The sequence below is a fragment of the Daucus carota genome, chromosome 2, assembly GCF_001625215.2.
Source record: "Daucus carota subsp. sativus chromosome 2, DH1 v3.0, whole genome shotgun sequence".
Taxonomy (NCBI): Eukaryota; Viridiplantae; Streptophyta; class Magnoliopsida; order Apiales; family Apiaceae; genus Daucus; species Daucus carota.
The window spans coordinates 51,161,254-51,185,403 of record NC_030382.2 but is presented as its reverse complement, the minus strand read 5'-3'; the positions used below and the strand labels follow the sequence as shown (position 1 = coordinate 51,185,403).

The 24,150-nt window shown below is 33.7% G+C and overlaps 3 protein-coding genes across 3 annotated transcripts; 2 read left to right on the top strand and 1 right to left on the bottom strand.

Annotated features, from left to right (window-relative positions):
- The first annotated feature begins 1,170 nt into the window (after positions 1-1,170).
- Positions 1,171-12,168, top strand: LOC108209505 (serine/threonine protein phosphatase 2A 55 kDa regulatory subunit B beta isoform). Its single transcript, XM_017380444.2, has 14 exons — positions 1,171-1,616; positions 5,356-5,459; positions 5,560-5,658; positions 5,750-5,869; positions 6,795-6,977; positions 7,587-7,678; positions 9,308-9,426; positions 9,567-9,690; positions 9,769-9,892; positions 10,497-10,565; positions 10,653-10,744; positions 10,818-10,895; positions 11,317-11,387; positions 11,471-12,168. The coding sequence occupies exons 1-14, from the start codon at positions 1,502-1,504 to the stop codon at positions 11,605-11,607; spliced, it is 1,527 nt and encodes a 508-aa protein (XP_017235933.1). The 5' UTR covers positions 1,171-1,501; the 3' UTR covers positions 11,608-12,168.
- A 1,630-nt stretch (positions 12,169-13,798) lies between these two features.
- Positions 13,799-14,404, top strand: LOC108209122 (dof zinc finger protein DOF1.7). Its single transcript, XM_017379872.2, has one exon. The coding sequence runs from the start codon at positions 13,799-13,801 to the stop codon at positions 14,402-14,404; it is 606 nt and encodes a 201-aa protein (XP_017235361.2).
- A 1,255-nt stretch (positions 14,405-15,659) lies between these two features.
- On the bottom strand, positions 15,660-23,512 carry LOC108209120 (ubiquitin carboxyl-terminal hydrolase 6). The gene is made up of 18 exons (XM_017379869.2): positions 23,341-23,512; positions 22,312-22,457; positions 22,140-22,175; positions 21,891-21,998; positions 21,096-21,196; positions 20,849-20,975; positions 19,981-20,040; positions 19,809-19,876; positions 19,290-19,340; positions 18,846-18,954; positions 18,575-18,663; positions 17,981-18,050; positions 17,747-17,827; positions 17,563-17,658; positions 17,427-17,475; positions 16,313-16,432; positions 16,085-16,159; positions 15,660-15,907 (listed from the first exon to the last, which is right to left on the bottom strand). Exons 1-18 carry the CDS (start codon positions 23,348-23,350, stop codon positions 15,852-15,854), a joined length of 1,452 nt encoding a protein of 483 aa, XP_017235358.1. The 5' UTR covers positions 23,351-23,512; the 3' UTR covers positions 15,660-15,851.
- Positions 23,513-24,150: the final 638 nt, after the last annotated feature.

The following is a 24,150-nucleotide window of genomic DNA, read 5'->3' as shown; positions in this document are numbered from 1 at the left end:
TATGATAACGATGGTAAATATCGTAAGAGTTCCCCTTTTATGACCAAGAGCGAAGCCAGAAAATATATTTCATCTAGGCTAGTTTCGAAAAAATTTCTTACCGAAAGACATATCTTACTTGATCTTGTTGTTACTATCCATAAATCTCTAATCTACTCTTCCGGGTACTTCTCCCTACTTGCAAACCTAAGTGCAGCCTTATTTTCATGTGTTTTTAATTTGTTTTCTTCTTTAACTGAATGTTTTATATAAAAACAAATGGGTTAGGCTTAATTTGTCCTGAGCTAAAATTTGAAATTTCTTTTTATTGCACTGGGCTACAGCCCAGCGTAGCCTACAACGAGTGTTTATGACAGAAAGTTGTTCATATTTTGGAATCATATATTGATCTAGTTAATGTGAGTGATAATTGTGAATATTAGATTAGAGATGATGCCTATGTGAAGGTGTGATACTGCTAATTGCTATTTTCACAACTGTTCTACGTTGGATTGCTCGAGATTTGATTGTAATACTCTATAAATTAAAAAATTTAAATATTATATGTGTTAAACAAGACGACTATATGTTTAGCTTATTTTTTGTTTTATAATAAGGTTGTAATTGACCTTTCGACGGTTTCATTAACTTATTAAATTCACATTTTTCCGTCAAAAAATATACACTCATTGTCCTCGATTATAATATATTTTGGAGATAAGGAGATAAGGAGAAAGGGCTTGGTCCTAGACGAAGGAGATAATTGATCAGTCCAAGCCCAATCTTGTCTTGCCTAATGACCGTGTCGTTGAAATCACGATCTCGTGGGTTTTGTCACAGCTAAATTGGTGGGCCTTTCGTTTACGAGATTTAAAGTGAAATATAGGCTAGAAGTGGATGCACTGCCATAGTGCCATGAGTTATATGAGTAGGTCACATTCTCCTGGGTGAATGTAAGATAGTATTTTTGTAATTTTTTTTAAAAAATTAATTTTTTATTTGAATATTTTGCTATGTTTTAGAAACTATAATATTTTTGTAAATTTTTTTTTAGATATGGATATTTGTTAAAAATTTCTAAATATAAACAATTCATATAAATTATTTTCGATTGCGTTTAGCACGCATATAAACGGAGAAAGCAAGCAGAGGCAAAAATATAAAAGGACGAAAAGTGAGTTATGTATGATTGATAGAGGAAGAAACTGTATTCCATTTTCTATCTTCCAGAACGGTTCACTAGTTGCAATTACACATCTACCCTCGAAATCCATAGAAAATCCCAATCTATGTTCATCGTCCTCTTGTTCGTATTCGACTTTGTAAATTGATTGAATCTTGAAGCCGCAGCACAATACCATATATAATTACTCTCGATGCATTACTTAATCATTTGATTCTATTAAGCTGCGATCATATCCGATCGCCGAATACGATTCATTTGTTTCCGGATTCGCATCTATTAATTTAATTGCTCTTTGATTACAAAACACACACGGAGACAGATAGTTTGTAACAGGATATGAACGGTGGTGTTGGAGAGGTCGCGGCAGCTCCGGCGGGTCCACTACCACCGCTAGAGTGGAAATTTTCTCAGGTGTTCGGTGAACGTACCGCCGGCGAGGAAGTTCAGGAAGGTATGAAATGCTTACTCGTATTGGATCCGTAATTTTGTTGATTAATTAGGGTTTGATTAAGTGTGACTGATCTATTTTTAATTGCTGATCGAAATTTGTTATTGATTTATTCGATGAAGTATATCCAGTGTTAGATATATTGATTGTTGGATATGTATGTTGGTGAACTTCGGCTCTTTGCTTACTCGTATGGTTATGTGTATTGGTAGTAGTTTTATGTTTTAATAACTGTAGTTTGATGTTATTGATTTCATTTTGGATCTCCGGGCTACACATTCTTGTGTCTTAATGATTTGGATTTTTGGACTCTAAAACTACAGTGCTGGTCTGCCCCTTATGAAGTACTCTTTAGCTTATAAGTGAGCACTAATTGGCCAGTCAGTTTGATTACTACTGAGTACCTGGTTACTTGAAGCTGCATAAGTAGTTTGTTAAAGTATTATATGTTCTTGTCTTTAGAGCATTGTAACATGTCACATCTCGCACAGGTTCGATTTTTATGCAATCAAAGTTTATATATCCCCTCTATAGGAGATGAAACAAAAAGAATGGAGAGATGTAAATCTAATTATGTTTCTTCAATTCTGAGGCTCTGAGTTATGCATATCCTTCCATCCCATTCTTTCAGGGGTACTGCACACGGATAAATTTCTCCCGCACTATATGTCCAGAATCTGGATGATGTTAAGATAGCACTTTAAAGTTTAATGTTACTACCATGTAGTATTATGCGTCAGTAGATCATTATGATAGGTTTGCAAACATGTCTTATCACTCTTCTTGACACGTGATTATTATGTGTTCCATATCCACATTCTCTTTATAAAAATGTTTACCAAAAAGAGGATTTAACAGTGCTCTCTCTCTCTCTCTCTCTCTCTCTCTCTCTATATATATATATATATATATATATATATATGTGTGTGTGTGTGTGTGTGTGTGTGTGTGTGTGTGTGTGTGTGTGTGTGTATGTATGTATACATCTTAATCATAACACAGAGTCCCTTCCGCTCCCGACTTTTATTGCTTGTATACATGTGCATTGCATTATTTCATCGTGTTCGGTAGTAGTGAAACAGTCAGCCATCAAGACAAGTCTCCTTTGACAATGTTGATTTTTTTTCTGCATTTGATGCTATAATACAGTAATACAATCAAATAGAACCAAGTATGCATGGCATCAGGCTTGCTTTAATAACGTTGGAAGCCTGGAATTCAGCCTATAAAACTCAAAGAGTCTAGTGCACTTTGTATACTCGCACTTTACTCAAGACGCCAGTTACAATAACATAATTTAAAATCAATGTTTATAATTGATTGCAATTTGTTGTATTCCGGCTGTTTGGGTTAACTCCGTTAGTGATTTGGGGTGTAAAGTGTACTTTATGTACCCGCACTTTACGTGAAGTGCACTTAATATATTCGGACTTTACTTAATATTTTGAAATGTAATACCGCTAGTGGTCTCTTTTGAATAAATTGCAAGTACAGAAAATGCATTTTCTCCCCGAATTACTAACGGAAACCAAATTAAAGGAATGCAACAAAGTGTAATGAAATACAAAAATTAATATTTCAAGTGCTCAATTTTGAACTACAGTATTGCAAGTCTCTTGAGCAAAATATGAATAAACAGAGTGTGCCCCAAAAGTGTGATTTAATATTTTCTGAAGTATAAATTATGTTAAAAACCTATGTAAATATATACCCTAAATTATTATTAAAATAAATTGTAAAATGTGCATCTAGCGTTTGCGTCTAGGCTCCATGAATTTTTGTGTCTCTTGTATAATGATGTCGATAATATTGAAAACAATTTAGCTGTGGTTCCAGAGCAACCGAAACCCAAACTGCTTGGTTTCGGTAGTTGGGTTGTTAATTATAGTTTCTGCTACACATTTTAAAAATCCGTTAATACAATATATGATTTTAGCTCCACCTTTAACCTCAACCAAACTAAGGATGACAAAATAATCTGATTTGATGGATACTTGATCTATGGTGACCCAAGTGGATATTCGAGAACCTGAAATTGTGGATTTGGATGTGGATTTATTTCTTAGACTAGATTCTTTAAAGAGTTTGGATTTGGATTTGATGTGTAACGGACCGAAACTCAATCCGAATCCAATCCAAACTTGAAACCCGATATATATATATATATATATATATATATATATATATAGGGAAGTGCTCAAATACAAACTAAGTTAGTGTACAAACTACAAACTTAATATAAGCCCTTGGATGAATCTAATCCAATGGCCCCGCAGGGGCAACCACACACCAGTTAATATACACCCTGTCACACATGATCCGCAGATTCCCCTCCGTTTTTAATTTGAATTTTCCCGTTAATCGGTGAACATTTTTTGAAATCCGACTTCACTGTATTTTTGTTCATCTCGCAACGATCAATTTCCATACCATATGTGCTATATTTCAATTTGATTTAGAGACTTTTTAATTTTAGTTTGTAGTTTGTACGCTAAGATGGTTTGTACCAGAGTAGGACCCTATATATATATATATATATATATATATATATATATATTAGTTATAAGTTACAACGTTATATATTCATTTATTTCTTTATTTCTTTATTACTCGATAGTCAAATAAGTTGATTCGTTTTTGTAAAGTAAATTATTTGGTTCTCTCATAAAATCATAACGATTTATTATCCTTAAATTATTTCATATATTATTACTAATGAAACTTAATCGTTTATATATAACATTTTTTTTCTCGCTTAAAAAGTATTAAATTCTCGTACCTGGTATATTGTACTTTACTATATAATCATATTATTCCCTCCGTCCCACTCATTTCTATACAATTTACTTTTTGGGACATCCCATCAATTGTATACATTCCAAAAGTAGTAAGAATCTATAATATAAAAATTTAACTACACCCACTACTTTCACTACACCTACTTTATAGTTTATACAGTAAATATTAGTTGGTCCCACCACTTTACTCACAATACATCCATTTTATACATTAAATATTAGTTGGTCCCACCACTTTACCTACTTTTATTACTTCGCTTCACTAAATTACATTTTTTTTAACCTCCGTGCCACACCCCGTATGTATATATAACTCATTGGGACGGAGGGAGAAAGATTTTAAATACCTGAATAAACCCGATGGATTTGGATATTGAGTTTTGGATTTGAATTTAATTTTAAGACCCAAAATATTTGGATTTAGATAAACCTGATCCGTTGCCATCCGCAATTGATTATATTTCCCTAAGTGCTTTCTTTGATTTATTATACTTTATACAAGATGTGATTTATAGTTAGTGCAGTCATCTGTGTAGGAAATATTTACCTTGCAAGTATTTAAGTCATTTTTAACCTTTGAAATAGAAAGTCATTCATAGATATATTCTATGTCACCTGGATAGTAATTTTTGTTATTTTTTGATATCTCTAGTTTTACCGTGCTGATACCATTTCCTATAGCTGTTAAATTAAATATTATATAGGTATTTCATTTATCTGTTTTCAAGAAGCAAAATGTGCCTTGTGTTGTAAAGTCATACATTTTCCTTCTCTATCCTTTGTTTACAACCATGTCCATGTTGAATGATGACAAATGTGATAGATCTTAAATGCACTTCTGGGATACTGTTAATTCTCCGTTGCACAATTTCTGGATTTCGCTGTTTTGCGAAGTGTATCTTGGTAAGCTAAGGTTTACTGCTTTGTTTTTATCAACTTTGCAGTTGATATTATATCAGCTATTGAGTTCGATAAATCTGGTGACCATCTTGCTACTGGTGATCGTGGGGGTAGAGTAGTGTTATTTGAAAGGACTGACACAAAAGAGGTTATTTTATTACTTGAGCCTGAAGATTATATGCCGAGTCTAAATTTCCCTTCATTTTCTTTTCCTTCCAAATCTTGAATTATTTTCTTACTGTACATAGCATGGTAGTAGCAGAAAGGATTTGGAGAAGATAGATTATCCGGTCAGTAGGCATCCAGAGTTTCGCTACAAGACCGAGTTTCAGAGCCATGAACCAGAGGTATGTTGCTTTATGTTCAGAAGGCAGACTAATATGACCTGAACTAATTTAGACTGTTTTGTTTCATTAACGTTTCGTGTCTTTCATCCAGTTTGATTATCTAAAGAGTTTAGAGATCGAGGAGAAAATCAACAAAATTAGATGGTGCCAAACAGCCAATGGTGCATTATTTCTTTTGTCTACTAACGACAAGACCATTAAGTACTGGAAGGTAGATGGTTTATTATCTTTTGGGGTCCGAGCATACCGGCAATTTCTGTTTCTATAAGCAACATGCATATTTTCTGCTATATATATTGAAAACAACTCCGACCCCAACCCTCTTAAAATTGCTTTATATGTTACTTGTTATATCTGATTAGTAGACTAACCAGAAGTTATAACATATACATTATTACTAATTATTATTATTATAAAATATGTTATTGGATATGGTTTCAACGTTTGACAAAAAATAATAGTTATATATATTACTAAGTGAAATTTTTATGTAACTGTACTTGTAATAATCAAGTATCAGGCCAGAACAATCTCTTTGTAGAAACATATATTTGGCTGGAATTCAGGTATACATTTTTGGATTGCAAAAGATCTGAAATTTATCTCACTGTCTAGATTCATTAGAACTGTATTTCTTAATATATATATCTGCGTGTGTGTGTGTGTATGTACATGTATATGTATATATAACAATTCATCATAATGTCCTGATCTAACTCAATTTGAGTTGCAGCTCATAGTTCGACTGATGTTTGAATTGATTCCCTTCATTTTATTATTTGAATGTATGCTCTGTTGGCTCGTAGTAATTATGGTCTTTACAGATATTGAAATCTTTTGGAAAATATAAATGGTTACAAAGGCTCTTTTGTACAACTAGAGTGAATGCAGAGTTGATGTGTTCTTTTTGCATGTAGAGACAATCACACATGACTAAATAATGAGACTACTTGAGAGAACTAGAAAGTTTATATCTGTAAAGCTAGACATGATGCTTATTAGTTATTATAGGATAGAAAGTGCTTACAGCTGAAAATTCTGCTAATCGTAAAGGCTCTTGCGAGATTATTAATTATATTTCTGGTCCATATTTGCGGAATAATGATCTCCTGTACCTGTCATACTTTGTTTAATAGGTTCAAGAGAGAAAGGTCAAAAAGATCTCTGAGATGAACTTGGACCTTGCTAAAAGTACTGGGAACAGTTCTAGTGTTTCTTCCAGCCAAAGCTCGTATCTTGCAAATGGAGGATGTTCAGATACACCAAACAATCAATTTTCGTTCCCTCCAGGGGGGATTCCATCCCTTCGTTTGCCTGTGGTATTTGTACTTTACCTGATCATCTTTTGTTAATGCACTAATATATGTCAAAGCAAACAATATGATTAGTCATAACATTAATTAATGTTATGTAGGATAACAGAAATATATCAATTTGTATGTCCGGATTGTTTAGAATAATTTTGGTGGACACTCTCTTGTTGTTGGTTAAGCTTTGTTTTACTGTATTGTCCTGCACTTGAATTTATGCATGAGCAAATCCTGTTGTCCTCGAGTTTTCTCCCCTTTTGAGTATTTGTTATTACTTGTGTTCTCCACTTGATTTGACAGCTTCTAGTTATATGTTTCACTACATCTACATTTTTGCCGCCACAGTTGAAGTGGAAAAAACATACTTGGTCACGAGGTATCCAGATCAGAGGGTTACTTGAAACCAGTTTTTGTAATTTTGTAAATGAACACTCATTTCAGAGTGTTACTTCAAGTTGAAAACATCCATTTTTGCTCCATGCAGGTTTTTTATTGAATATATATTTTGAAATGTGTGTGAATGTAGGATACAATACAGTGCATTTTACACTTAAGAATGATACTCAAACTTGTAAACCTAAATTCACATGTTTAACTCATATTAATTACAATTTGTAGGTGACGAGCAATGAGACCAGCCTCATGGCACGATGTAGAAGAGTATATGCCCATGCACATGACTATCATATTAACTCAATTTCAAATAACAGGTGTAACTCCTTATGTGATATTATCTTTGCTATCATTCTGATTTTATGTTTCAATGGCTTGATGACACATTTACTCATGAGTAATAGTAGTTACTGCACCTTTCTTCCATGCAAGTTATTATATTATTCTCTTCCGTGATAGTAAATTAATGACCAAATCGAGTGTAAAGAGTAAATGAATATATCTAGAAAATATTTATATCCATGAACAGATTCTCTAAAACACACAGAACACAATTAATCCTGATCGTATATATAGAAAAGAAACAAAATTATCTTACATGCTAGGTGCTGTGATCTCTTAACTCGGTAACTCAGTGAAAAACGGCTAGATTATATATGTATCAGTGGATGGGATGTAAAGTTCATATCAGTTATAAGTATACTATACACAAGTCTTATGAATACATATGATTACTAGTGTGTGCAATTGCTGATTTGTTTTCAAACTTCTTTTACACCGCCAACATTTTTTTAGATTTTGAATATTTAATGTGAGTTTTATAATTGTTTGTTCTTATTATTTTTTGTGTGTTCTATAAATTGACTATTTTTTGTGCATCCTTTAATTTTTTGGGTGTTCGCGAATTATTATAAAAAAAATTATGTGACATATAAATTCGGTATATCTTTTTTTTTTTTATAATGTGATATAAAAATTTATATGCATTCTTACTTCTGTATACATCTTTTGTGTCATGTATTTTTTAAGTAAGGTAATTTTCGCGAATGTTCTTTGAATTCTTGTATGTCATAAATATTATATGTTCTATATTAACAAGGTATTCTTTGTTTTCTTTTTTGTATTAAATCTATGATATTTGTGTTTAATTTGATATATTATGGTTTATGACTTTTATAGTTCTTGTAATGTTTATTATTTGTTTTGAAAAGTTTATGAATGTTGTGTGTTGTATTTTGCTCAATATAGATTTTTTTTTTGTTATCATTTTCGTATTAGAATTGTTTTGTGACGTCAGTCAGTTAAGAATTTAATACAGAAAGTCATGCACGTGTTCAGTGTTCTGCTGTTTTTCTATCTATTGATTTGCTAAAATTTCAGGACATGATAATTATGTCTTTCTTTCTTAGTCACAAATCAGGACCGTTTATTTTTATAATTATACGAGTAATTTTAAAGATAGTTACTAGGTTACTAGTATATGGAGTTACTCACTGAGACTCAACCTATATATATTTGTGTGTGTGTGTGGTACATGATTTTCTCCTCGGCACAGCAAAATGATCTCAATAGTAGCCTATAAGGTTTGTTAAATATTATGATGATGGCCTGAATATATTTTTGTGTTGTGAAGGAATATAAAATTTATAGTTTATACACATAAGATGGTTTGAATTGTGGGGAATCACCCCCCCCCCCCCCCCCCCCCCCCCCCCCCCCCCCCCCCCCCCCAAAAAAAAAGGAAAAAAAATCTCCAAAAAAAATATATAGGATATTAAACGTTGATGATGTACTCCTTTAATAATTACTTTTTGTCCATTTAGAATGTATGTTGTTATATGCTTAGCAGCTTAGCTTCATTTTCCTTAGTGTATACTCTAGTAGTGTGTATTCGATAGCAATTCGGTTTTTATATTTCTTACTCTGTTCTGCTATTTACCTTTCAGTGATGGGGAAACATTTGTTTCAGCGGATGATTTGCGGATAAATTTATGGAACTTAGAAATAAGTAATCAGAGTTTCAATATTGTTGATGTGAAACCTGCAAATATGGAGGATCTAACTGGTATGATTGTGAAAATACCAATGGATTGTGATTTTATGAACACGCTCTTCTAAAATAGAACTCCTCATCTTCACCAAACAAGCAGTTCTATTACTTTTTTATTCTATCAAGCGATTATGTGTATACATTTTTGGTCGCAGAGGTGATAACCTCAGCAGAGTTTCATCCTACGCATTGCAACACGTTGGCATATAGTAGCTCGAAAGGGTCGATTCGTCTTATTGATTTGCGACAATCAGCTTTGTGCGACACGCATTGTAAACTGTAAGCCTTAGTCCTCACTTGTGGAGTTTATATTTGTCAATCTGCACTATTTATGATCTTGGTATCTAATTTCTACAGATTCGAAGAACCGGAAGCACCTGGTACAAGATCTTTTTTCACTGAGATAATCGCCTCTATTTCTGATATTAAGTTTGGAAAAGAAGGAAGATATATCTTAAGTCGTGATTATATGACCCTTAAGGTTTGATATCTTTGTTTGCTATTGACTCAGTGATAAAGTTATTATGAATTTATCTAATTGTAGCATCTTATATCCTGTATCTGAGGAGATGGATATTAAGATGTATATGGTATCCGATAAGCAGTACTGTCTTTGGTTCGTCTATTTTTCAAAAAAGTGCGTAGCAGTTCATCCAGATGATGGCAGTCAATAAGCCAGGGCGATCTTGGTTGTGCACTGTGTTATAATTTCTGTTTAAAGCTATTACAGTATTTTAATCTGCCTAATATATTTACACACACACACACACACCCATATATATATATATATATATATATATATATATATGACTCAGCTTTCATCCAACAGGTTTTCTTGAAAGAAACAAAAATTATTATCCAATGGATATGGATGTCTTGAGTCTGTTATTCCTGCTTCTATCAGAGAGCTAGTATAGTTTTTGCAAGAGTAGTATAAAGTCCCCCCCCCCTCTCCCTCTCCCTCTCTCCCGCCCTCTCGCTCTCTCCCTCCCTCTCCCACTCTTTCACTGACATGCGTGAGCACACGCAAATATGCATTACTGCTATCTAGATTCTAACAGTTTTACATCTTTTCTTGGTGTTAGTTGTGGGATATCAATATGGATTCGGGCCCAGTTTCAACCTTCCAGGTTCACGAGTATCTAAGACCAAAGGTGATCATATCTGGATCACTATAAGAAAAACCCTGCTGCTATATTTTTGCAATTAAATTAATAATATTTAACGATGAATTAATGCAGCTATGTGATTTATATGAAAATGACTCCATCTTTGATAAATTTGAGTGTTGCTTAAGCGGAGATGGTCAGCGGGTAGCAACTGGTTCTTACAGGTCTGACGCAACTCTTTAGTTATGTATATTGCCACTATCATCATGTTATCTGATAAATTTTATAAAATTACAGTAATTTGTTCCGAGTGTTTGGATCTATCGATGGTAGTACTGAAGCAACTACGTTGGAAGCTAGCAAAAATCCCATGAGGTGATGTGACAAATATATTGTCAATGGATAACTGAATTGACTTGCTCCTTCAATATATTGCTGCTTAAATATGTTTAATAGTCATTTAGCAAAAAAAAATAAAATATGTTTAATAGTCAAATTGACTCTGCGTCACCATTTCTTGAATTGGATAAGTGCAGCCAAAAATAAAAAGAAAAACAGTTATTTATGTTGTTTCAGGTTTTCTTTCTTAAATTGTACTATGGAAATGATATGTGTGTTTGTGTGTGTGTGCATATGTAAAAATAACAAAGTACATTGTGAACGATTTGACGAGCTTACCAACATATCTTCGTGACAGTTCATTTTACGTCTTTGCTTTGGGTCATGACAACCTTGGTTTATCTATCTCAGTGGCTTTAAGTATTGATGCTAAATGTTTTGATTATTCTTTCCACAGGCGACAAGTTCAGACACCTGCTAGGCCTACTAGATCCTTGAGCAGCAGTTTAACTCGTGTTGTTAGACGAGGTCAATGCATTCTCAACTGTCCTTTTCTCTCATTTTACATTTTATCCTGACTATGTTTTTACAAATATGTAATATTCTAACAGGTGCTGAAAGCCCAGGAGTTGATGCCAATGGAAATTCATTTGATTTCACAACCAAGTTGCTCCATTTGGCATGGCATCCTAGTGAAAACTCAATAGCATGTGCTGCTGCAAACAGTTTGTATATGTATTATGCATAGAAATGGGTCCAGATCGGAAGTTATATCACTTGGGTTCACAATTCGGTTTTGGCTGGAGAGCTTTTTCCCCACACATTTTGAGGTTTCTCCTTGCGCATTCAACTGCCCCGTAAAAAAAAAAAAAATAGGAAGTGCCCGTAATGTTGATGACGAAGAGAGTAGGCTGTCATTGAAATTGGGAAACAACTTATAAACAATCATCTCAATCCTTCCAATCTACTTCCAGCTATTTTATCTTTACCTTTGTGCGTGAGCACATATGCATTCGCCTTGTCATTTTGGGTTGAAGTGAGGAATTAGAATGACATGTAGCTCTCCTACACCCATAAAATGAGGATGTAACCAGTAACTTTTGGGTTGAACATATATTGCAATCTTGTGGGAAGATCTGGCTGCTAACTTGCAGGGCATCTAGTTTATCGTATTACTCTGATACTATTAAACCTAATAGGATTATTATACTTCCTTTTTTTTTTTTAGTTATAGATTTGTCGTTATTTTTCCTTTTCATTATTGTTTTGTACAAGGAAATTAAATGGCTAGCTCTTATATTATTCTTTATACCTGTTGTGTAAGCCTGTTGTTTTCTGCTTTTACTTTTTATTGTCCTCAACTCGATTTATGGGTGCAGTTAGGATATGCTCAAATACTTAAATGCATCGTAGGATGGAGCTATTAGGTCGGTGTCATGTAAATATTTTTTTTTTTTGTGGCCTCTTTGCAGTTGGTAGGCTAGAAGTTTAACCATTCCATGAGACTACAAAACCAAACTGAAAATGGCGTAAAATGGGTATGACCATGTCTCGTAATCCTGAAGAGCTGTAGGAATCCCAAAGAGGATGTAGGTAAGGATTTATTTAGTTATAGGAATGAGGTTTTCCATCCAAATCAAAATTACTGATCCAAATACCATCACATGTAATTGAGATTCCGCTTTCTGTTCATTGACGACAAACCCTAAAAGTGCAGTAAGAAAGAAATAAAAAGAGCAACTGGTCTAAATTTTGTGCAATGCAGAGCAAGGGTTTAACATTCTGCCCGTGTGCTCAAAGGGTTGATGCATTAGAGGACATGAAGTTTAGGCGGCAGATGCGGGTTAATCTTGGAATGCGATTCATAATTATGAGAGTGAAAACACAATGATGCTTAAAACGAGACAGGTCGATAACATAGGACAGGACTTGTCACTCCCAATCATTTCTCTGTACATCACATCTCACCAGATGACTTGATTACAATACCCTCGACTAGACTAGACTGTACCGGATGATTCCCTACACATTTTCTGTCTTCCTCAATATGCTTTCTTCTTTTCCATTTACTCAGCACTCATGGTTTTTGTATTGATGTCGATAATAGATTTATTGCGCCTCTCGCCCCCTTATACTCTATTAGAAAAACTAATCACGTTTATTGTGTTTTTGGTATTGGTAAATTTAAAATAATAACTTATGACTTATGGTGGTTAATGTTATAAGTTCACAAATTAAATTGTCCGCCTTAATAATTTTATAATTTAAAATTTTTACGAGTTATTAAAAATGTAATAAAATAAATATGATAGATTACTCAGTTGAGTGATGTACTTGATTTTTAATCAAAAAAATTATAACAAAAGAAGGTTTTCAGAAGAGTATATCTTATTAATTTCAATTCAAGTCATTTTTTAATTAATTTTAATTTTATATCGGCCTTTGATTTATTACACGAACAGAATTTTTTTCTACTTAAAATCAAAAATAAGTTGAAATCGGACACTAGGATCTCTGGGTGAATGGCCATAGGAACTGAAATTTTGACCGAGTACTTCGGATAATCAAGCCCCTAAGACATAATCACATGTTTAGGATTTAATTAAAGTTTAAGGTTGGCTGACAGTTGACATATGTTGTCTCTTTTTCAGGTAACATATAGCTTAAAGGCATTGACCAATTATAGTAGCATGGCTACGCATGCTTCTTTCAGCAATCAACAACTGAAACTATACTGTTACTTTCAGAAGTCGTATAAAACATAAATGTATTCTGTTTATACACAAAAACATAAGAAAGATAGTGTTTACTTATTTGGTATATTTCCTTTGACATTTCTGCTTATTTCTCCCTCCTTTTGCAGGCTTAGATATCTGTAGTATCTTTGCCCATATCCAAACTTGTAATCAGTCATGCAAGATCCCTCAAGTTACTCGCAAATGAAGCCTCAGATCACTGAGCATGAACACCTGAAATGCCCAAGATGCGACTCATCAAACACCAAATTTTGTTACTACAACAATTACAATCTTTCCCAGCCGCGCCATTACTGCAAGAATTGCAGAAGGTATTGGACTAAAGGTGGCACTCTTCGCAACATTCCTGTGGGTGGTGGTAGTCGCAAAAACACGAAACGCATGTCATCAAAACGTGCATCATCACTCTCATCAACTTCCGATCATCCTAAACAGGAAGTCACTTCTTCAGCTTCTTCGTTACTGTATAATCCTAATGTCACAAGGTACATGAATGATCAGCATCAATTCGGGTCTCTTTTGGACGCTAATGGCCAGTTTGGGAACATGTTGGAGGGTCTGAATTCAAATGGAAGTATGCAGTTGGGAGATCAATTTACGGAGAATCAGATAAATACTGGGATTGGGTTTGGACTTAACCCAGCTACTGTCGATGAGTTTGGGAGTGGCAAGATTGATTCCGAAGGATTTGCAGAGGCTCAAAATGGTGTAGATTCAAGCTGTTGGACTGGTTCTACGTCGAATGGTTGGCCTAATCTCGCTATATATACACCAGGTCCAAACTTCTAGCAAGGTGATTTACGGAAAATGGCATCGCCTTTGAACTGAAGTACTTATGGTAAGATAAGTGGATTATTTTGAATGTGTGTGTGTGTGTATGCATGTATTCACTACTAGTATTTTGCAGGGTGAGGGTACTAATGTATTTATTCTCTGTTTGCTGTGTGATCACCTTCATTTGCGCGTCATGTTAATGCATAGTTTCTATATATTTGAATTTACAGTACTGTAAGGCTGGAAATGGTGACAAAATCAAGTGTTTGTGATTGTCATCTTTTTCTCTAAAAGGGTATGAATGCAGTGTGTGATTTTATTAACTTCATGTAAACTTTTATCTGATCATTTTATTGAAATTGTCACCTTGGCACGACAGTATCTTCAGCTTCGGCTCAGCATAATTAAATAAAAATAGTGTGGAGTTCACCAAATAAATTTTTGGAAAATTCAAACTTAGACTCAACGACAAAAATATTATTTTCTACTCAGATTTGTGGAGCCTCACAACAAGTACGATGACAATCACACTTTCTAAAATAGTTTCTAAATAGTTCATCGTTTAAAACTACATTTGACATTTGTACGCAAACATAATAGAAGTGTAACTCAAAGCGAAGCAATCGCTATTAGTTCGAGTACGAGATATGTAAGCCTTGATCAGACAGAAGCACTCGACAGGGGGAGAGGATAGGATAATTTGATAACAAGAGATAAAATATTGGGCTATGTTTGGGCAAACTTTTTTTTCAAATTTAAGGACTTATTTTTTAAGAAGTACATATTTTTAAATTTTTTTAAAGATGTAAATGTTAAGGAGATGATTTAAGATGCAAAAAGGACTTATTTCTACACATATTTTCCAAGAAATAAACCCTTAATAAATCCTTATTTCTGAAAATAAGTTTAGCCAAATAGTCAAATAGTTTCACCCTTGGCTTGAACAAACTAGTAACTACTACCTAGAACCCTTTGTGCTTGCTTAGCAGATAAAATTTATTGTTTTCTATTTTTGCCCAAGCGTCACTAATAGCATATTTCTATCAAGAAGATAAGATCTCATCCATAACATCTGACGACAGTTTTTCTTTTAAAACCAGGTGTAAGGTCAGGCGTGCAAAGGTATACTTTTTGCATTTATGTGAGTATAAATTTATGTATATGTGCATAACATAAGATTGTTTCAGATTATTACATGAATTGAAACACGCTGTTATAAAATTGCTTCAGATTATTACATGAATTGAAACACGCAATGAAGAATGTCCCAGAGTGCAAAATGATTCATTAAATTTGTAATAGTGTATTCTAATCTAAATCTCATGCAACCTTGACACCCAAACAAAGTCAAAGTTTATATCTAAAGAAGCATTACTAGTTTATAACATCAAGTCACGTTTTGACATAAAACACATGAATATCTAAAGTACATCAATATGCAAAAAAAATATAAATAAATATATTACTTGGGGACAACACGAGCCTTGTACATGCAGATGTAAGCCATATGCCAATCACCTGCATATAGATCAAAATCACAATTCCAAACCTGAGTGGATTTGAAAAGTAAATATAACAAGAAGTATGCGTCAAATGCAAGGATATCTATCCTCATGTGTAAGGAACCTACAAATAAAAGGCCCTGACAGAAATTTCTGAATCATAACAGGACTAGTAAAGAGTCAGATCCCTTACCTCCTCCAGAAAGCTTTACAATATCTTCCTCTCGTTGAGGAATAGGATTATCATCGTCATACTGAATCCATTTACCTGTGACCATGAAAGGAGATCAATAATTTAAGAAACTTGTATCAATGACACTCCAAGAACTGAATACTGAATACAGTAGCATCATTGTGTACATAAATACCTCTCTTTTTATGTTCTTTCTCTAGGGTAATTGACTTTTAAGAAGAAACTTACCGCTTTCTTGCTTCACCCAAGCAACATAATGCCCAGAATCAGCACTTCTACCCTTGTGGGTCAGCACAGCGACCAGATCATATACTCCGGTCAGTTGCATTTCTTTGTCATGCACTCCCCCTGACAAAATATTAAAGTAAACATATAAGTGCTTAATAATAAATACAACCATTAACCACTAAGTTACATATCATTTGATCCAAGTACTCTTTTTTAAACAAAATTAAAAATTAAAAAAAATCCAAAGTTTACATAATAATTTAATTGAATTTCCTCCAAAAATTTATAATCAAAATTTTAAAGCTTCTACGTATACAAAATGAACTTGGGATGAATGTATTCATCACCGGATTGCGCATTTTGCTCTCATGTCACTTCACCAAAAGGATAAAAATTAGGGGTGGAAATTTCGCCTAATGGGTCTGGCTTGGGTCATGTTGTCTTACCCGGTCCAGTTTTTGGGTCCATCAAACCTGACCCGAACATGAAGGGGGTTGATAATTTGAACTCGAACCCGACATGTTTTGTACCCGATTAACTGAAAATGACACGTTTTGATCTTAAATTTATTATAATTAATTATTCTTATTATAAAAATTATATTTATCATGATAACAGTAAAAATATATATAAAGAGAAATTAAATGAGAATTTATGTAAAAAAATATATTAAAATAATATATAAATATATCATAAATGTATGTAATATTTTAATAAAAATTTATATAATTAACATACCATATGTTATATTTAAATATTTAGGTTCAGTTCGGGTACACTGAGTCACCCGGAACGGCGGAACCTGAACCGAGTTTTTCGGGTAAAATTACCTGACCCGACATATAAAATTCCAACCCTAATTTGTATTTTTTCGAGTCGGGTTCGTGTCGGATTTTGCCACCCCTAATAGGAATACCCCAATGATGATATGTCGGAGCCCGCCATGCCAAACATTGTAATATTTTCAACCAGACGCAAACCAGTTTATACTTAACAAAGTAACATGTTCATGATATCTTAACAGTTCATTATTTTTTGCCACAAGTAATTCAGTTTTAAGTTGCAACTACAACATGCTTATGATATCTTATCAAAAACAAGGACATAATAAAACCTTCTTCAGAAGCGTCCATCGATGATTCACCACTTTCCTTTGATGAACCCTGCATGAGAAACAGGCAGACACTGAGCAAATCTAGAAAGTTACAGTTTTTCTATATGTAGAAAAGGTATCTTGTTCAATTCTGTACCTCAGCATCAGACATCTTGACATCGTTTACTGTTGAACTGGAGCTCTTTGGTTTAGATTTCAAACCAAGCTTTTTACCTTCCTCGTCTCTTAATATCTAAATTTGAATATTAAAGACATTAAAATCACAGTTTAGAATTATTGACATGACCTTCAGCTTCATAAGCAAAAGAATTCACAAACACCTGACGAGGGACTTCTAAACTTTTCTTTAGATCATCTGAACACAGATCATAGATGTCCAGCTCCAACGGATAATCTACTTTCTGCACAAAAATGTTATACAGAAGCCAATATGAACTCATCAAATAATAAAAATTCCAAACCGTACAGAAAAGTACTCTTAACGGTGTACTATGTTCTTTTCATTTACTATAACTTTCAAAATTGATTCCCACTGTAGAGGAAACAAGAATTACCCGCAAAATTTTAGCTTTCTGATTTGATTCCCTCTTCCAGAAAAAACGGACAAATTGAACTGTTAGGTACCTGTTTAAGTGGAACAAAGTTAGAAGGTCAGTACAGGTGGCTAACCGTAGCTCCTCCCTACTAAGGTTAAGTATAAGGCGAAGTGCACCAAAATCATGTGCCTAAAGTTATCACATGAGGCTCTCAACTTTAATCAAAATCTAATATCCATATATGTATATAAGTATTTTGGCATGTGAAATCCAATAGAGTATAAGTAGAAAAAGAACAAAAGGTGGGAAATATTAGATCCTCAAACCCCTGGGAATAAAAATGCCATCATCCAATCTTTCTTTCAGGGTTATTCCATGTGCGGATAGATATGATGTGTTTGTATCGACACAATATTTATGTCAAGAAACCTCATTATTATAGCATGCCCCGCACACTTCATTGCATATAGATGAACTAAAGAGAGTGGCAGACAATGGTCCCCACGACTCTAGCCAGTTTATGACAGAAGCCATACATCTTCCGATCTTCGAGGGGTACGGCCAAATACTATATTGTAACAGATACACTTCGACAATACAGCACTTTGATACCTTGGCAATCCATTGATATGTGAATCTTTCACATAAATTGCACTCCTACCCAGTGAAGGAGAAGACTTCTCCAATTCTGACTTCAGGCCCTGTATCAATTAAATCAGTTTGCATAATAAATGAATTGTGAACTGGCAACTAGGTCCATCATACCATACATGAAACAAATTAAGAATTTTAGGCAATACAGCTGAATACCTAAACATAAGACAATAGTTGTGACAACTTCGACAAAATTTTATGAGTTTGTTAATATGAAAATAGAGCTTACATGCTTTAACCCTTCGTGCAAGTGGTTGACCTCATGTGATATGTGGCATTTTAAAGAGTGAACTGACTCTGTCTCAGAGCTTTCTTCACCACTTTCTGCACAGTGCACCCTGATATAAGCAAGACACAGGTAAATAAATGGTCCAGCCAATATTCAAAGTCTGTATTCAAAGTACCCACATCCAATATTTTAATCCTTAATACCATTCCTGATTCCAACTATTTCAGTAATATATTTATTCCAAAACCTATAACCTAAAACCAGCTGCACCTTATTCTCGTACTCGGTCCATGCAACCAAATTTCTATGAGAGGAGCTTTCGCTTTTCATTATATCAAACGGATGCTATCATGTATCGGATAAGTGCAATACTTGTTGATATAAAAATTCAAGAATTTTAACACAGTAAATTTTGAAAAAGAAAAAAAACACTCTAGCCAATACCTGCTTACAAGTTCAATTCCAAAAAGCCCCTTGATCGCATCAAGATTTTCACTGCAGAGTATTGTTATGAAATATTGGTTATAGTACAGTTAATAGTTACTAAGCATCAAGAGTTCAAGACTATAAATATACAACGTGTGCTCCATTACCAAATTGAGCTTGAATAAAGAACCTTTTTGGCATTCAGAAAATTGGTTATTTTTTAAAACAAACTTGAAATCGCATAGGCGCAAAGTTATCCAGACAAACACATTTGCATTTTACGCCCCAAAAATAAAATGAAATAAAGCATAATGAAATCCACAGATATGTGGGCAGAACTGAAGTCATGATTTTAGTTTTATTTGTTTTCCACACTGTTGCATCATGATTGAAAGGGAAAGCCGCAAGTGAGTCAATAAAAATTAAAGCCATCAAGTACAAAACATATATAACGTGTCATCAAGTTTCAAGAATATAGTGGTGTGTGAATGGGTTTTTTTATTAATAAAGACTAGGCATTTACAGCTGCAAAATTACCTCAGATTTGGTGTTTTAAGAGATTGAGAAAGTGTGTACAAGATTTGCGTCCAGCATTCTTCAGCGTCCTGTCGGTTATCAAGGTGTAAAAGTAAAGCACAAGTGCAAGCCCAAAATACTTAGTTAAGTGCTTAAATCTTAGTAACATGATGCACCAAAAAGATCCACCAACCTGTTGCATAAAGGAGCCATTATGAAGTTGGCCGAATTGGGGATACTTTTTTCTTAAAACCTGCAAATGTAAATGCATAAGATAGAATCCAAGAATGGAACAAGTCATTAGAAGCTGTAATATTTTTGACCAAGTTATCTAGAGCTGTGAAAGAAGTTATAAAAAATGAAGCATAATTTTGTTAGATTACAGTTGTAAGAAGACCATCTACCAAACAAAGTTCAATATACTACGACGCCAAAAGGTATTGCATCTAGATAATGCTTAGCTTGCTTATTTGTAGGTAACATATACACAAGCCAACCCTCGCAAGAATATTAATTACCGGTTATAATCAAGAATATATGACAAATCTACCGTGTTTTAGAAAAATACATAAATAGCACAAATTCAATTGCATGATTAACATAGTTCAAAATGTAGAAAAAAGGGAAATTTTGTTCAAGGTAACTGGAGGAAGCATAATGCCTTTACCAATCCAACTTATTGGGTCTGAAACAAATGGCAGATCGGTTTGGCAAATACAAAACTTTGAACCAAACCGATTCAAGACATGAATAGAGCCCACACACACACACACACACACACATATATATTACACACTTCGTGACACATATACAAGTATAAACTACTATAAATGTTCAAAACTTCAGCCAATTCAGTTTCAGCAAACTTATTCTTCATGATACTGAATCAAAACACCAACAAAAACGAACTGACACAATTATTCAAAATCTTCGAACCAAACAAACCAAAAATTATGCAGTTTGGTTTGGTTATTCTGCTTCGGTCCGGTTTAGCTCACCCCTAGCTAACATACAGAAAATCTGTATTCTGATATAAGAACTTGCAAGTTTTTCGAACATACCGTCCAAAACTGCATTGGTGCAACTGCCTTGACACTTTTATCAAGTTCACTAAACAAATCCCGTGTTGCAACGGTCAAGAGATGAGATGGCTGATCTAAATCGTTGCTTCTACCAGAATGCGGATACCTGATCACAAAAATAAATGAAATTTAAAGTTTGAGTAATAGAGGATATAATCTACCTACAAATGAAGATCGCAACAAAATCTGAACAGGTTTGCAATTGTGCACAAAAGAAAGGATTAACTTGATCAAGGCAGACTTCAGCTCCGGAACTGAATGCAAGCACTGCAGAGTGGAGTTCATGTAGCAGGTATTACCAAGATTAAACAGGCCAGCAGAATGACCCTGCAAGAAAACGTCTTGTTTACTAAAAAGAATACAAGTCCAATGCATTATTAAGTTGAGAACTGGCTTCATATATAATAAATTCAAATTGGCAGAAAATTAAGGCATAACCCAACACATTGAACTTAATTATAACACTCAAACTAAGTGAATTTATTATATACAAACCAACTCAGATAGTATGTAAGAATTAGACAAACTCTTTTTCATTAGAACACGTACAAACAAGTACTTGGCCCAACTACAGTCTCCATGAGTCGCAGAAACTTATTAGGGTCCTGGTCCATGTCTTTGACAAGCGATTGACAAAACCATCTACCAGCGGGTTTTTTCAGCCGAAAGGTATTAAGTCTAAATTTTTTATGTGAATGCAGGGGGCTACAGTAGCTATCAGCAGTTTTGTTACTCATCTAAGGGTTTCTACCTTCAGGTGGTGAAAAAATTCTGGTCTATTGTTGCCATCAATCCATGGTTAGGGACCAATTGCCAACTTTAATTACCAATCAACTTTAGATTACTTTTTCTTGCAGCCAATCTTCTGATTTTAGCAAGTTTCAATTTTCAAATTGAATGCTGCAAAGACAATTTTGAAGTTTGTGGCTATCCAATTTTAAGGAAATTTAGAAAGTAATGAAGATAAACACAGGGAAGAGAAAGGAGTAAAACTATAGATATCTTCAAAAAAGGGCATTACCGCAACAACAACTTGTTCTTCTTCTGGAAGGTCCTCCATAAAAACAGGGCCCTTCTCAGGTGCCTTCACAATCTCATCAGCCGTTCCCATCATCATTAACTTCTGGCCCTATACAAGAAAGATGCATTATTTGAATGATTAAAGTTGGCTAGATTAACATGAGCTGTCTGGTGCACAGCTAAGAAGTGTCGGTTGCCCTTTAAGTGTTCAAGTGCATTAAGCATATATGTCGAGAGTCAAATAACCTACCTCTTTTACCCCTAATTTTGACCAATCGGCATCATCCTACATTGACAATGAAATTAACAAATATTAACAACAGAGAGATTAAGCCATGAAAGCTTGCTATCAGAACTTGGTTGAGCATAACAAAGTGTGATGTAGTATTGAGCCATTTTGTTGTTTTAACATATCAAATCACCTTTAATAAACCACCTTTCACCATAATCTTCTGTCTTTCGGGAGGTACTCCTGTTAGGTCATACAACTGACATTTGAAAACATATGGTGGCTGGCTAGTATCAATTTCCACACCCGTAAGCAGCTCTTTTTGCCATTTTACACTCACTGCAAAAATACCAACCAATTGCAATGTTAACCACACCTAATAGAGAACATAGAGTAGTCTACAATGCCAACGCTTATCAATTGTCATGAAGCTATCACTGAAACAATAATCATATAGATGGCCTATAAACCAGCAAGAATTCCACTCACAATACAAAGGATCGGTTCGTAACCGATACTCATATGATCTTTTCTAGAGAAAAAGGATGAAATTCATTAGGTTACGCACCTATTTAATCTATTTAAAACAGGACAGCCGAGTGATTAGCAGGTGCTTGTTTATTTGAATACTATTGACACACATTCCGAAAAAAGGCCAGCGCCCTTGAGCATGATCACCTTAAGCATAGTTATTAATCTACTAAATCTAATATATTCTTTTGTAAGTTCACGAAAGCTTTTCTGTTTATTCTGTCCTTAAGAAGTAGTCAAACTATTAACTGTTTTTATGTTACCGCACAAACTGATACACACTCCAAAAGTACTTAAACTAACATCTCTAATACATAATACAGCAGTTCTGTATACAGGCATGATAATTAGGGTGATGACCATCAAGAAAACAAAATAAACAGTCGGAAATTCAATTAACAAATCGACTAATCAGCAACCAGGTACAATAAAAAACTTAAGCCACATCCTTAATTTAGGAATACATTAATTCATAGGGACCCTGGCAGACAAGTTAATTTATCACGGAAAAAAAGACCTAATAGTATTCGATTTAATATAAATTTCAATAACGAATGGAGCTAAAGTAGATTAGAGCTGCAGTCTTGATTCAAAAAAAAAACATAAGACTCAATCCGAGTTGATGGGATTTAAGGAAGAAACAGCACTAATCAATTAAGAGACTTGACGAGGAAAAGATAAGAATACGAACCTGTCGGCATAGTTAGAGATACAGATGTGCGTAAAGATGTAGAAGGTTTTAGTATTGGGAAGAGGCTTTGTATTGTAATTTTGTTTGTGTTTCTCCCTCTTTTTAACTTGCAGAGAAGGAAAGGGTATATAGCAACATGGGAACCGGTTTTTATCGTCAATCAGGATGAAGGCGGTTTCTTTTTTCTCATAAAATATTCAATAACCTGATGTAATATTAAAAAAATATCAAATATTTATTTAATTTGTTTTCTACTTCATATAAATATAACTATTTACGATTTTAAGAATGCAAAATATATATATATATTTCTTTATAATTGTTATATATAATATAATTATTATTTTGGTGAAGAGTTTTTGTGGATTACAAAGAATCTAAGTAACCTATACCAACTTTAAAAATGAAAATTTCTTAATTAAAAAATGGGTTGATATGATAGAAATAAAAAATATGGATAATTTCATAAAAAAAATCACACTCTCACCATACTCTTTTCTTATATATAAATTTATCCAAATTTTTATGAATAATTATATCTGTCGAATCACTTCATATCTGTAACAAATACCAAGTCATCACATTTTATTTATAAAAACTTGATTAATAATAACATGATATATTTAAAATATATCCAATCAATATATAATCAGTATCTTTGGAAAAATATTACAAATTTAACAATTTACATAATATCTTATATATTTTATTTAATCAATTATTATAATCAATTCAATTGGAGAATAGTTAGCAAGTCAATGGGGCTGTTTGGGCAAGCTTAAAAAAAGTGAGTTCTTGCTTAAACTAAAG

Excerpts from the sequence above, each read along its gene's own strand:
- LOC108209505 (XM_017380444.2), top strand. The coding sequence starts at position 1,502 with ATGAACGGTGGTGTTGGAGAGGTCGCGGCAGCTCCGGCGGGTCCACTA. Across the intron at positions 9,427-9,566 it reads AAATATGGAGGATCTAACTG|AGGTGATAACCTCAGCAGAG; the intron begins GTATGATTGTGA and ends TTTTGGTCGCAG. Across the intron at positions 10,896-11,316 it reads GCTAGCAAAAATCCCATGAG|GCGACAAGTTCAGACACCTG; the intron begins GTGATGTGACAA and ends TTCTTTCCACAG.
- LOC108209122 (XM_017379872.2), top strand. The coding sequence starts at position 13,799 with ATGAAGCCTCAGATCACTGAGCATGAACACCTGAAATGCCCAAGATGC.
- LOC108209120 (XM_017379869.2), bottom strand. Across the intron at positions 20,041-20,848 it reads CACCAATGCAGTTTTGGACG|GTTTTAAGAAAAAAGTATCC; the intron begins GTATGTTCGAAA and ends TTACATTTGCAG. Across the intron at positions 15,908-16,084 it reads TGTAAAGCTTTCTGGAGGAG|GTGATTGGCATATGGCTTAC; the intron begins GTAAGGGATCTG and ends ATCTATATGCAG.